The sequence below is a fragment of the Cibotium barometz genome, chromosome 6, assembly GCF_041138505.1.
Source record: "Cibotium barometz isolate CiBa-2024 chromosome 6, ASM4113850v1, whole genome shotgun sequence".
NCBI classification, from domain to species: domain Eukaryota; kingdom Viridiplantae; phylum Streptophyta; class Polypodiopsida; order Cyatheales; family Cibotiaceae; genus Cibotium; species Cibotium barometz.
Genome location: NC_141051.1, coordinates 41,032,503 through 41,047,722, shown reverse-complemented (window position 1 = coordinate 41,047,722; position 15,220 = coordinate 41,032,503). Strand labels below are relative to the sequence as shown.

The following is a 15,220-nucleotide window of genomic DNA, read 5'->3' as shown; positions in this document are numbered from 1 at the left end:
TCTGTTAACCTTATAAAATGTCGATATACTAAATCTTAAGGAGCTTTTAACAGTACACATGATTGAATCTAAGGTGCTTAGCTAGGTAAAAAGAGAGAATAATTGACTTGGATAGTATGGTTGGTTTCTTAACAACGGGTGATCTAACGCAGGCTGCTTCTCCTGCAACACGCAATCAATGATGTCTCGATCGGGACTCTGTAGGGTTCACAAGACAACATAACATGCATCGACGTTTATATGATCAATAAACGCACCGAATCAAAGTAATTGATGATTTGATCTATATTAATTACTGCATTGACCTAATTAATGAGATAATCTCATCCACTTGGATGCTCCAAAGCGATGGTTTGATAAGCTCTCGGAGTTGCAGATGCACTTTGGCGACATCCTCCCTGGTGTACCCACTTAGCGAGTCTCTTACTTGATCAGCTGTAAGACTTCTTCCTCGCACAACATGCACGAAGAAACTAGACAATACTAAAATGCTCTCGAGGACGTCGCTGGCCGATAGATATCTGTCATTGCGCCTTCGCATATTTCTTCACTCATGACCTTGAAAAGACATCTGGCTTGAGAATGGATGAATGCTTAGGCATTATATGCACGCGATGTGAGATGGACCTTGATACGTCCAACCTCGGCCCTCACCTAGATAGTGCTATATTACCCCTTGGAGAATCTATCGTAGAGATAGTTGCTTTGGTCAAGGAAACTGTGGTTGAGACCGCGGAGCAAGCCCTAGTTCCAAAGGAGAAATTCACAACCTTACAAGACAAGCTAGAGGCTGAAAAGGATACCCTTGCTACTGGAGTAATGGAGGAGACCAAAGCACCAAAAAAGGATGAGGTTAAGTCCCCGATTGACCTCTCCGCCCCCCACCAGCACTTTGGCAAAAGAAGACATTGAGCAAGAGGTAATAATTGACCTTTTACAACCTAGAAACATTTGTAATTTTGTATAGGAAAATATTTTGATTTTTCCTTTGATTGCAGAGGGTGGTTGAAATCAACGCATTTGCTGGGAGCGGCAACAGAGACCAGGCCAAGGTCCATGGACATGATGCTGCATTGGCACACTATCTTGGTCGACTTCCTGTGGATGGCATCGCCATTATCCATAGGGACTACACCCCTCAATCTGCCTTCACTCTCTTCTTTTTGAAAGCCCTCTCTAAGGTGCTCTCTGTGTAGCCTCTATGGCACAGAGCACCAAATGTATAGTTCTGATTAAAAAATCCCTTGTCTTGGATGTTTTTGGTTCTGGATTTAGGGGTAAGCTTCTTGCTCGTATAGGTATAGCCAAAAGCATAGGCATAGAGGATCCTCAAGAAATAGCCCAATCACTCCTTGAGCACACTCTGCCCAATAAACAAGAGAAAGAAGCTCAATATTGTAAGAAAGCTTTTGTAAAGATGATGTATCATTTCTTATAATGAATACAATATAATTTTTGTAAACTTATTTTCATCAAGTATATCATTGTTTTTTCTAGTTTGTACCATCAATGTTTTTGTGAATGCCTCAGAAAAATGACCTTGGGAGCCTCGGGGAGTAGTGCTAGAATACGACGAATTTTGAGCCTGCACTGCTATTGTAGAGCCCAAATTCGAAGTGTTTTGGCACAGGTTCCCCAGCCCTCAGGAGCAATTCTGATGCATTGGATGATAAATAATGTATTTTTACACATGATTAAAGGCATTTTTATCTTGTAAATTAATGTTTCTCATAATTAGTGTACTCAAATTTATTATAAATGCATCAAAAATGATTCTGAGTGGCTTGGGAACAAGGATGATGGCCAGTAGCCTACATTCGTATTATGATAGCGCAACCACCAATTTCCCGTTGTAGCATCCTGTCCATCATGTACAGAAGCTTGTGATGAGAACCATAACAATATAAGCTCTGATAGCAATGAGCCTCTCATACTTTGAGTCTAGAGAGAGAGTAGATGAGACTGCGCGTATTATACCTTCCACACAAGGATGTCAATGTCGAATTGCTCGCCTTTATAGAGAGAAAGGGGAGTTATGACCCCTCCCACGAGTATCGTGTTGCTAGTTTGTACAAAGCCAGGGCACCGCAGATCAAAACATCCAGTCGTATAGAATGCGTTCTGCTCCAATTCAGGAAACATTAATAAGATCTCATTAGTAGAAACATTCTCAAATATGAATACATCAAACATAATTTAGTGCATTATTGAGATGTAACTTGTGATTTATTTAGATCAAACATAATTTAGTGCACTATCCCAGTGCAACCTCACGCCCTATAAGGGTGCTCTGGATGAAGCTATATTGGTTGGAATCTGAGCTTGAGATGAAGCACCTATTTTGTAACGGTTGCGAGAGCCTCCACCATATATATGTTTAGGGTCCTCAAACAAGTCACCTTAGATTGTATGCTAAGGCTCATGAGGAAAAGAAAGAAGCCTCCACCTCATTTGCTGAGGGTCCTCAAACAATTCAACTTAGATTTCCGGCAAGACTCATAAGGGAAACAAATAACGGTGAAAGTGGGAAGGAAGGGGGAGGGAGAAATCTTACTGTCCAATAGGTGAATAAACGAGGGTTGAAGTCTCCATATACGTTAGGTTGAACCTATTATCACAAATATACAATTTGTTAGTAGGCTTTCCTTTCTTGCACACCAAAGCAAGGTAAGCTTAATCCAAGGCAATTATATTGTATTAACACACACTTCCAATCAAGTTTACACGCTCTCAATATTGCAAGGGAGCTCGAATTTTCATGTGTGCAATATATCCTTACCATCCATCCTGTTTCAATGGTGTTTAGATCTGTGCCCTCGTACTGACCAGCTGTGAGCCACAGCTGTGCAACGCTCATCTCTTGATACACTTCCACGAAAGGCTTCCATGCATTGAAAGTCACGGAGCTTCCATAGACGTCCTTTATAGGAGCCCAAGTGGCTATTGCGTACTGTATAAACATTATCTCAACACTGTCAAATTAGAAGAGAATCAGTTGTTGGAGGAGGCCATATATGCATGCAGTCAGTCTTGTTAGTTACCTCATGACTCGCATTAGAGTAAAGGTGGTGGTCGAGAAAGTTGGTCTTTTGCGTATGGTTCTCCTGGCCGGACCTCATTTCTGCAAGTATATCTGAGAGCGAGAGCCTGCGGATGGGAACCGTGGCAAGTGGGCAACTCCCTTTGCTATGCCAAACTTGTCCTCCAAACTCAGGCTCTTTGCTCGTTGTTAATTTGGTGCCATTCGGCAGCGAACTCGAATGTTCCTGTGTGATAGATCACATGCACTTAACCACATTATGAGCTTATCACCAACTTTCAACTCCAAAACTTATAAATCTAGCTATCACTTCACCCCCTTAGTTGATATTTCACAAGGTTCGTTTTTATTTATGCACCCGACCCAAAAAAAAGAAAAAAAGTCTCCTACCTTTTAGATGCCACCACTTACTAGTTATTAACTACTAACATCACCTCATTTAAATTCCATCTACTACTAACCTAGATAAAGCATCAATATATTTACCCCATCACTAGCGTAGTTGCTTAGGCTCTTCTATTTCTCCATCCCCAAAAACGATATAAAGTGATGCCAAAGTGAGAGACGTGTTTACAGTGTTAGTGACAATGACAAACTCAGAACCATTAACAAAAACACATCAATTTATAAGCTTTAAATAGTGGTGGCTAGGTCAAAAAGCAACCTCAAAAGTGGCTTTTATTGAAAATTGAACTATCCTATGCATTTTTTGGAATCTTGATTTTCCCCAAAAAGAAAAGTCACTTTGAAGAGCCGACCCACCATTTGCAATTCATTGAGGGATAACCAAGTCAATAGAATAGATTTACAAATACGTCTCATGATATTACATACTCTAGGTTTTTATGTACATATATTAGCACACTTCTTTGCAAGACTTTTTGAAAGCTTTTGATTTGCTCATCACATTGATTGCATCATTGCGTTTATTCGCACAATTTATGATGTGAAAATATTTTAGGTGATTATGCCAATATTAAATCCTTGATTGTGTCATTTAAAGATTAATAACATTGAACACTTGATGTGAAATTTTTGGTAATTGTGATTTTGAGTCATTTTAAAGATTAATTCATGAACTCTCATATTGAAAAATAGCATTAAAATTATAAGAAAACATAAGGACCTTTAAGTGGTCTATAAGTCTACAATTTAACTCTTTCTTCTTAGCAACAACACAAATATAAGGACCTTTAAATGGTCTATAAGTCTACAATTTAACACTTTCTTCTAAGCAATAACACAAACCCCACATGCATAAGGTTTATTATAAAGTTCAAAAGAAGCACATTGTGGCCAAATCTTTGAGTTTCTACTTTGTGCTAAGGTACAAAGAAAAGATTAGCCACACGGACCAAGAAGTACTTCAATGGATGAAGGATGAAGCTACTTAGCTTTTCTATGAAGAGGAGAAGCTACTTACCTTTTCTTGCTAGACGAAGAGGACCTATGGATTCTTGCTACCAAGTGGTACTATTATGGATGAGGGAGAATTTACTTACCTTTTCTTGCTACCAAAAGGTACTATGGATGAGGGAAAAGCTACTTACCTTTTCTTGCTCCCAAGAGGTGCCATGGATGAGCGAAACGCAACATACCTTTCTTTCTCCCAAGAGGTACTATGGATGAGGGATAGAATAAATTTGGAGATTATAAATAACTTATCAATTACTGAAGGCTTGGATCCACACTATTTCTAAGTGTCTTATTCATTCTCTTTCTTCACATTTTCTTATGGAAGCCTCAACTAGTGGAGGTTATTAATTTATAAGGGGGAACACTAAGACACTTTATTGTGAATTATCTTGTGCATATACGAGGTCAGTGCATCATTTGAATGTTCTAACACATCTCCTTTATACTATTAGTCTCCCTCCCAGTTAGCAAAGAAGATTTTTAAGCTCTCATATATTTGATCACTTATTTGAATAAAGTGTATGTTTAATTTTGAGATGTAGATGAAAACTCGTTTCTACGCATGTATTATGTACTAGGGCATTGATTTTTTCAAATGATATATACTTAAGACCTTGATGTTATCATGGATCTCAATTTTGAGGTCCTCACTGTCAAAATTATGGGCAGTATATGCACAACAGAAGCAATAGTTGATTGTAAGATAGAGCAACATATATGAGAGAGAGAAAAAACACAAGATGTATAGAAAGCTTCTATATTACCTTCTATTTCAGCCACTCCAAAGTTGGCTTAACCTTCACCTTCAATTGTTGTGTTACTTGTGTTACAAAAAGTGAGGCCTCATGTCCTTTATATAGGGTCCACTAAGGGCTAGGTTTGGGGGGCAACCCTAGATCCCTTTTCCACCCACATGCCCACTTTAGGCTAATCCTCCCAAGTCACTTGTTTGAGTCAGTGTCTTCGAGCCTTTGAGTACCTGTTTGCCCTTTGAGTAGCTAAGTATAGATGCTACCAACAAAAACCAAGTGTTTCCTTGGAATCCAGTGAACACTCTGCCACTAAGCATTCACCTGTATACATAGGACAATTGCCACCTTATGCACATGTAGTTTTCATCTTTAACTACACCTGGCCGAAGTTTCACCATCCGACTTCGATGAAAGCAATTGCCTCCTTGCTACCATCATCCAACCATAAGTACATTGCCACCTGCACTCCTCGCTCTTTCCATCCTTCAAGTTTCCCTTTGTCTACATATGTGCCTTCATGGTCCTAGCTTGACCTCATGTAGCTCGTTGCATTCCAAAATCTGTTCGCCCTCCCTAAATTTCTCCAGCTTGGGCCGGCATGGACCCCAAAGTGTTTGAGACACCTAAGAGTCCATGGATTGTAGTTCTTATTTTGTGACCTTCTTGTGCGATATTGGTTGCATGGCCATGCTAATATGACCACTATGTTGGGTCCTTCTTTGATATGATATATGGATAGGGGATATTGGTGCCATGATTGGACTCACCCTCACCCAAATGATGATATGATAAAAGGGGATTGTTGGTGCCATGATTGGACTTACCCTCACCCAAATGATGATATCTGCTTTGGCCAGCTTTAGTTGCCCCCGACTACCGACCTTCTGTCGACTCACATGGTGATATAGATGATGGGGTTATTGGTGTCCTCTTTGGTCTTACCCCCCTCACCCGCATACCAATTGTAAGAATCTCTTTCGCTTCCCAGTAGCTTCCACCAACTCTATTTGAACCTGCCAGCTTTACTTGCCCGATTGCCAACCTCTTGTGTCGACCCACAATATGATGTAGCAGGAGTTTCAAGTTGCCCCACTCTAACTCTTCCATCGGGTTCCATCACATTTCCGTCGGATTGCATATTTCATATGGATTGGATGCTACCTTCAGCTGACAGGGGGTTCAAGTCCCTTTCATAAGTTCTCCACCTAATATGGGGGTTCAAGCCCCTTGGATGTTGCCTTCAGTTGACAAGGGGTTCAAGACCCTTTCATAAATTCTCCACCTGATATGGGGGTTCAAGCCCCTTGGATGCTGCCTTCAGTTGATACTTGATAGGGAGTTCAAGCCCCTTTCATAACTTCTCCACGTGATATGGGGGTTCAAGCCCCTTGCATATGATATGGGGGTTCAAGCCCCTTGCATATGATCTTAACTGATATGGGGGTTCAAGCCCCTTGCATATGATCTTAATTGATATGGGGGTTCAAGCCCCTTGCATATAATTTTCATAACCTTGTGCGCGGCTTCATTGACTTTCATGTTCAACTGATACCTTTTGCAAATATATATATGTATGATCTCTGAAACAAAATGAGGTGGCTTTATTGCCACAAGGCTCATCATGGCCTTAGCGTACACCTTGCTGCTTAGTAGATACAATCCCGCTTGATATATATATATATATATATATATATATATATAGAGAGAGAGAGAGAGAGAGAGAGAGAGAGATGTATATTCCCGAATGATTTGGCTTGGTGGCTTTGCCTTATTTTGCTCTTCTATGTCATGTGATATATATATGAGTATCATGCCGACACAACGGTCCCATACCCACTCCATCAATCTTCAAAAAATCAGCTTCGAGCCCCATAACCGGTCACTTTAATGCATGCATGACCCCTTTGTTGCTTCATTGATATCTATATGCATATGCTTTATGATTCCACCTTTGATCGACCTTGTAGGTTCCATTCACATGTCGTTTCTTCCAAGAGGAGTACCTTCCGCACCCCTCACACTACAGTATGTTGGTGTCAATAGTGACATGCAAACTTCATCCATGTGTGTGCACAAGAACAAGCCTTCTCCAATCATGGTTCTTTATACTTACCTCATGCTAGTCTCTAGCTTCACAACTACAAGCCTTCTCCTTCAAAGGGTACTTCGGTCTTGCATCATGTCACTTTCAACCTAATTCATCTGCATCCTTGTAGCTTCACAGCTCTTTATTTCGGCAATGACTTGATTCAAGTTGATTCAGTTTCCCATACCATTTCTTCTTGGCACATGTATTGCCATCTATTCCACATGCTGATTTTTGCTCAATTCCCATTTGTTCATGCATTCAAAATTCAACATACCCATTTTCTCATATCAATATGTATATTCAAAATATATGCCTTCCAGGTCACACCATTTGGCTAACTCCACATGTTTGTCTTAATTCCCCTACTAAACAATCTTGTTGTGGCGTTTCTTCCAATAGCCTGCAACCACGAAGTCAGGTGCTGCTGGTCCGAAACGTGCCACTATATCTAGATTGCCTGCCTTTGCCGTTTTCTTCAAAGCTTTACCTTCCATGGTGGTTATCTCATGTGAGGTACTAAGCCTGTTGCTCTTCTGACTCGAAGTGATGTCAACCCCTCGGGGACCGAGTTTCATGTCTCTCTGATTCTCCTCATATGAATGATATGGGCCTCTATTAGAAAAATGGCCCTTGCCAACAACTCAATTGGACTTGCACCCTCATACCTTTCCTTTTATCCAAATCAATCATTCCACATGCCAAATAGCTCACTGGTCAACTATGGATTTTCACAAAATAGACTGCATAACTGCATTCTACTAGAAAAACTGATCACTTTTCATATATAACATGTCCCCGAATTCCATCGTTTGGGCCTCCGTCCGGAGCTGCCTTGTTATTCGAGCTTCCATATCTGTAGCCCGGGTCCCCGGCGGTCCCAACCAAGCATGCCATCTTGTACCTCGCGTCCACAAGCTCGTGATAGGTATATGTAATTATGGGAAAATTCTATCATCTTGATGCTCAAAAATGTGTTTTTTTGTTGTCGGTTACTTTTGTGCCACCGGCTCTCACATAGTCTTGCTCAAATTATCGTTTTTATGATTTTCCTAGATTTCTTGCTGTCCTGGCATCACATGCCCCCATGTGGGCTTCCCAATGATCTCTACTCTAATACGAAGTGTCACAAGCCCCAGGATCGGGGTCCCATACATCGGGCCGCAATGCGTCCCATCATGCCAATATACGATATATCTTGTCTCCATTGGTCTTGTTGAGCACGTCATAGCGCGATATAGCGTTCTCGGGTTTAACACCCATCTCATGTATCCCCAGCCGACTCCATGGCCTTGTGGTCTCGGGTCATTCCATCAATCTCAAATCCATGATCCAACCGGCCCGGCCTCATCGCCCCGTCGGCTCGACACAGCTTGCTGTCCCAGTGGCTTCGCCATTTCCACCGTTTTTCCTTCCGTCGATTCCATTTCCGTTTCGACACAATCGCCGTCAAGGTGGGGAGGGCATCCCCTAGGGCACGCGGCACCTTGTAACCCCCACGGCAACCCGAGAGGCCTAACGTGCCTACCTGGTGCATGAGTGCATTCTAGTGTGCCTAGATATGGGTCCATGTTTTGCCTCTCCTTACACTTCCTCCCCATATAGATACATGATATTCGGCGCGGTCAAGTATACCCCCAAAGCCCCATGGGTCTCGTGTTGGTTTCCCGCCCTCACGTAGGATCTCTTTCTCTCACCCTTGATCACTTGTACATCATATATTTCAACACCCCCTCTCAATGCCACCATAGGACAATGCCAAACATGGTGCAAGGTGAGCATTAGACATACAAGAACAAAATGACCCCCAGGCTCAACCATAGGATAGATGACAAGGTAGGTAGACTTTATAAATTAGGCTTTTACAAAAGTGATGAGTTGTAGAGAAATGTGGTTCAACTCTAAATCTAGTAAACATGCTTCACTCCTCAACTAGAAGAGTTGCTTATAATGTGAGGAACTTCCAAAATTCCCCTAAACCTTAGTAACATCTTTGGTACCATCTCTTTCATAGTGGCTTCACGTACCACCCTTGTTGCTTCTTCCGCTTTGATGTAACCATCTTCTTGCAAAAGATACATTTCAAGTCAGATTTGGGCGTACCATGTTTCATTACAAAGTCTTGAGTTTTCAATGTAGATGTAGATCCACCCTTTGCTTTAACCTTTAGTATATATCTTACTTGAGCTTTCCAAGTATGAAAACCCTCGCCCCATCAAACTTCTCAATCGAGACTCCAATCTCCTTTGACATGATTGAGAGGGGTAGGAGAGGTCTTACCACTTGCAATAAACAAGGGCAGTGTCTAACTCCTCCATTTACAAGGCAAAAAAGAGAGTTTTTTCTTAATAATCATTTTTTCTTTCTTATGAAACAAATGCCAAACACTTGATCTATAGGTCTGCGCAACATGAGTTGCTGTTGATGAACTGTCGCTACCAGACTGCTACTAAAGCACATGAGATTTGGCTTCCACTGCAAGTTGTTTGTTGTCGGACGCTGCTATAGTCAACATTTGCGATGCCAACAAGCAACGATGATGCGGCTGCGTCATTGATGCGATGATGCTCTTTTGTTTAGGCCGGTGATGTTGGGCGTTTTGTTGGCATAGGTGCTGATTGCCAAGATGTTATAGCAGAGGTGCACCAGTCCCTCCACGGACTGTGATGAAAACGGCACCAAACCTAACAGCAAGGAAAACGTTGCTGGATGGTAGAGTGGATGGACGGCAATGGCGCAGTGACAGGCGGATGGAAAAACGAGGAGATGGACGCCGGCTGCGTTTTCTTTTTATGCAGCATTTTTTTTAACGACCAACTTCTCGCCTCCTTTCATAGCAAGGAGAATGCACTTAGAAGCCTCAAAAGTTCGAATAGAAACTCTCCTACCTCTTCTTCATGGCTCCAAAGCTTCGAAGAGATCATCAACCGAGAAAAAGGATAGAATTTTTTGATGGAAATTTGTGTCTTTCTTGTTCTTTGTCCTCTTCTTCTTCTGCTTGTCAATGATGAGGATCGTCTTCTTCTTCTTCTTCCAAGCTTCAAGAACTTGATATGATGATGGAATCTTCTCTTGATGAAGCTCTTTTGTTGCTTTCATTCTTGACACCTTTTTGCTTCTCACCTTCTTCTACCACCGTCCTTCTTGATGAGGATGCGAATGGCTTATGATATTGAGAGAGATGGAAAAGGGGATTGAAGAGGAACTTAGCCTTTGCAAAGCTCTGATACCATGTCAAAATTATGGGGAGTATGCACAACGGAAGTAATAGTTGATGGTAAGATAGAGCAACATATATGAGAGAGAGAAAGAACACAAGATGTATAGAAAGCTTCTATATTACCTTCTATTTTAGCCACTCCAAAGTTGGCTTAACCTTCACCTTCAAGTGTTGTGTTACTTGTGTTACAAAGGCCTCTTGCTTTTATATAGGGTCCACCAAGGGCTAGGGTTGGCCTACCCTAGACCCCTTTTCTACCCACATACCCACTTTATTTGGGGTGTGCTCACACCTATATGACCTCTTTCTCTTACCCTTGATCACTTGTACATCATATATTTCAATACTCACACGAGGCTCAAACTCAAGTTGAAACTCTATTTGAGATTGTGAATGGACTTAGAAAGGTCAAGCTCTAATAACTATTGGGAGATTCTTTTATATCTATTAATGCAATCTACACCATGGATAGATTTGAGTAACAAAAATTTTATAAAGTCTAGCATGAACACCAAGAAAATCAACTTCTATTCTATGAATTGTGGAAAAGAACCAGTAAGAAATAGATTCATTGAATAGAGTGTTTGGTAACCTAGCATAATGTCTCAAGTTCAAACCATGCTCGTCTGCTTAGTGTGGTATGTTGTAAATGATATATATGATGTGTGTGTGTGTGTGTGTGTTGTTAAAGTGTACATTTTACACTTCAAAACGATAGTGGGAAATGGAAAATCAGGCTCTATGCATAATAGTAATGCTCTTGCATGGAATGCAAGATCCATTATTGCTTGCCAAAGGGACGAAAACACCTCTCTCTTCCATCTAGGCGAAGGAAGCTTTACCTTTACCCACTTAGCAAAGGAAGCATTTTGATGTGACAATGGAGTTAGGACGTGATCAGGGATGGTGGGCTTGCATACCCACATCCAAAAGTTACATTTGACTCTAACAAAAAAATGTGCATTACCAATGCAGTGAAAGAGGACTTAGTGGGAGGAAAGTAAGCTTTCCATGGGTCATAATAGCTACATCATAGTCACCACCTTCCGTAGTTATCGTAGTCACCATAATATTCTCTCAAACTTCATATCCTCCCCTTAGTAGGCACCACCTCCTAGGGAAGACTCAATGTGTATCCCTTACATGTTAATAGGTCCGAGCCCATCTTGAGTGAGTACAAACCAATATCGCTAGCATGGAACATAGTAGACCACACATCCTTCTTATCCTCAAAAGTCCGCCGATAAGTTCTCTTTTACAAGGAAATTCTTAAATTTGGAGATATTTATTTGACTAGATGAATGGGAATATAAGACTCCACACAAGTGAACCTAAAGAGGAGAAGGATGAGCCATGTCACATTTAATACTCCCCTTCTATATGTTGAAATATGCAAGTGAATAGGTTTGTGTGCGGGAACAAGCCCTTAAAAAGCAAGAGACTATAAAAGGGAGTCTGTAATTAAGTGGGTAGCAGTGAAAAGGTGAGAAGAATCTACTGATGAGAGCACCAAGGGTAGCATGAGTGAATATAGGGGTGTGGAAACATTCTAAGAAAAGGTACCCCTAGATGTAGGGAAGGTGGCATAAATCAAGGAGAAATCAGTAGGATTAGATGTTTGGCATCTTGTGGATGTAAAACCTATAAATTGAGGCATTGACCTATTGAGAAATTTCTAGTTTTTGAGTATCCATGCCAACATTATCCTTTTTGATTAATTATGCACTAATCTCGTATTAATCATCTTCTAATCACCTTTTAATCATGTTGATCTTTGCATTTGATCCACCATAGCCCACTCTTGCTTGCATTTCAACTTGGTATCAGAGCATAGCCTAGGAATCCATCCAATTTTTTAAGCACAACTACTCTACTAATCATGATTAAAAGTTAATCCTAATTTTTAACCTCTTTTTAACTATACTCTACACCCCCAGCTGGTGGAGGGGCTTGATCTCCATCCATCCTCAACATTAGGCAAAATGCTTCAAGCCACACCTAGCAATACTCCCCATGCATAGCACATTGAATCAGCTTGTCGAATCACAGCTCAGATCTGTAGAAATTTGTGTTTTTGCCGACTTCCTTTTTCTGGAGGAAATCTTAGATCTACACTCACTCAAGGAGAATCAAGCTAATGTCTCTTAGCCCCATGGGTCTTCAAGGGTGCTCTACAAGCCTATGATCTCATATTTCAGAAATTCTTCAAGGAGAAGTGGAATCAAGCTCTGTATCAAATCTTCTAAGTGACTTTGGTAAAGGAGAGATTAAGCATTCAATGTTTGGTCAAATCTTTTGTTTCTTGGCTTGATACTTTACTAGACTAACTTCTATTGATGCCCTTGAAAGGGTCTGAGCTCATTTGAACTCTAAGGCACTAGATCTAGCCTTCCCGTACACTCTATTTTCTACATACAAAATAGGGGATTATTTCAATAACCAATGATTAATTAGCACTAATCACTGTATTTTGGTACAATTGATGGTTCAAATTTACCATTGGGTATCTGATACACATATCTCTTTCATTTTAGATTACAATTCGGAGATGGTTTGATATCCCAACCATACATCGGGCCGCAATGCGTCCCATCATGCCAATATACGATATATCTTGTCTCCATTGGTCTTGTTGAGTTCGTCATAGCGCGATATAACCTTCTCGGGTTCACACCCATCTCATGTATCCCCAGCCCGACTCCATGGCCTTGTGGTCTCGGGTCATTCCATCAATCTCAAATCCATGATCCAACCGGCCCGGCCTCATCGCCCCGTCGGCTCGACACGGTTTGCTGTTTCGGTGGCTTCGCCGTTTCCACCGTTTTTCTTTCCGTCGATTCCATTTCTGTTTCGACGCGATCTCCGTCAAGGTGGGGAGGGCATCCCCTAGGGCACGCGGCATCTTGTAACCTCCACGGCAACCCGAGAGGCCTAACGTGCCTACCTGGTGCATGAGTACATTCTAGTGTGCCTAAATATGGGTCCATGTTTCGTCTCTCCTTACACTTCCTCCCCATATAGATGCATGATATTCGGCGCGGTCAAGTATACCCCCAAAGCTCCATGGGTCTCATGTTAGTTTCCCGACCTCACATAGGACCTCTTTCTCTTACCCTTGATCACTTGTACATCATATATTTCAACACCCCCTCTCAATGCCACCATAGGACAATGCCAAACATGGAGCAAGGTGAGCATTGGACATACAAGAACAAAATGACCCCCAGGCTCAACCATAGGATAGATGACAAGGTAGGTAGACTTTATAAATTAGGCTTTTACAAAAGTGATGAGTTGTAGAGAAATGTGGTTCACTCCTAATTCTAGTAAACATGCTTCACTCCTCAACTAGAAGAGTTGCTTATAATGTGAGGAACTTCCAAAATTCCCCTAAACCTTAGTAACATCTTTGGTACCATCTCTTCCATAGTGGCTTCACGTACCACCCTTGTTGCTCCTTCTCTTTGATGAAACCATCTTCTTGCAAAAGATACATTTCAAGTTAGATTTGGGCGTACCATGTTTCATTACAAAGGCTTGAGTTTTGAATGTAGATGTAGATCCACCCTTTGCTTTAACCTTTAGTATATATCTTACTTGAACTTTCCAAGTATGGAAACCCTCGCCCCATCAAACTTCTCAATCGAGACTCCAATCTCCTTTGACATGATTGAGAGGGGTAGGAGAGGTCTTACCACTTGCAATAAACAAGGGCAGTGTCTAACTCCTCCACTTACAAGGCAAAAAAAAGAATTCAAGTTTGAGAAGTGATCTTTGATGAACAACAAATACCTCTTGATTTCTGATGAACAAGAGTAGCTTTGGGGGAGAGTTTTTTTTTTTAATAATCATTTTTTCTTTCTTCTGAAAAAAACGCCAAACACTTGATCTATAGGTCTGCGCGTTGTAGGCAACGTGAGTTGCTGTTGATGAACTGTCGCTACCAGACTGCTACTAAAGCACATGAGATTTGGCTTCCACTGCAGGTTGTTTGTTGTCGGACGCTGCTATAGTCAACATTTGCGATGCCGACAAGCAACGATGATGCGGCTGCGTCATTGATGCGATGATGCTCTTTTGTTTAGGCCGGTGATGTTGGGCGTTTTGTTGGCATAGGTGCTGCTTGCCAAGATGTTATAGCAGAGGCGCACCAGTCCCTCCACGGACTGTGATGAAAACGGCACCAAACCTAACACCAAGGAAAACGTTGCTGGATGGTGGAGTGGATGGACGGCAATGGCGCAGTGATGACAGGCGGATGGAAAAACGAGGAGATGGACGCCGGCTGCGTTTTCTTTTTATGCAGCATTTTTTTTAACGACCAACTTCTCGCCTCCTTTCATAGCAAGGAGAATGCACTTAGAAGCCTCAAAAGTTCGAATAGAAACTCTCCTACCTCTTCTTCATGGCTCCAAAGCTTCGAAGAGATCATCGACCGAGAAAAAGGACAGAATTTTTCGATGGAAGTTTGTGTTTTTCTTGTTCTTTGTCCTCTTCTTCTTCTTCTTGTCAATGATGAGGATCGTCTTCTTCTTCTTCTTCCAAGCTTCAAGAACTTGATATGATGATGGAATCTCCTCTTGATGAAGCTCTTTTGTTGCTTTCATTCTTGACACCTTTTTGCTTCTCACCTTCTTCTACCACCGTCCTTCTTGATGAGGATGCGAATGGCTTATGATATTGAGAGAGATGGAAAAGGGGATTGA

General features: G+C 41.5%; 1 protein-coding gene across 1 annotated transcript; it reads right to left on the bottom strand.

The window, feature by feature from the left end:
* Positions 1 to 1,811: 1,811 nt before the first annotated feature.
* On the bottom strand, positions 1,812 to 6,315 carry LOC147637747 (protein neprosin-like). Its single transcript, XM_086799026.1, has 6 exons — positions 6,160 to 6,315; positions 3,042 to 3,266; positions 2,780 to 2,950; positions 2,555 to 2,608; positions 1,978 to 2,124; positions 1,812 to 1,880 (listed from the first exon to the last, which is right to left on the bottom strand). The coding sequence occupies exons 1-6, from the start codon at positions 6,313 to 6,315 to the stop codon at positions 1,812 to 1,814; spliced, it is 822 nt and encodes a 273-aa protein (XP_086655152.1).
* Positions 6,316 to 15,220: the final 8,905 nt, after the last annotated feature.

Excerpts from the sequence above, each read along its gene's own strand:
- LOC147637747 (XM_086799026.1), bottom strand. The coding sequence starts at position 6,315 with ATGGAAGAGTTAGAGTGGGGCAACTTGAAACTCCTGCTACATCATATT. Across the intron at positions 2,125-2,554 it reads GTTTATTCACCTATTGGACA|CAGAACGCATTCTATACGAC; the intron begins GTAAGATTTCTC and ends CCTGAATTGGAG. Across the intron at positions 1,881-1,977 it reads TTGACATCCTTGTGTGGAAG|CTTCTGTACATGATGGACAG; the intron begins GTATAATACGCG and ends TCTCATCACAAG.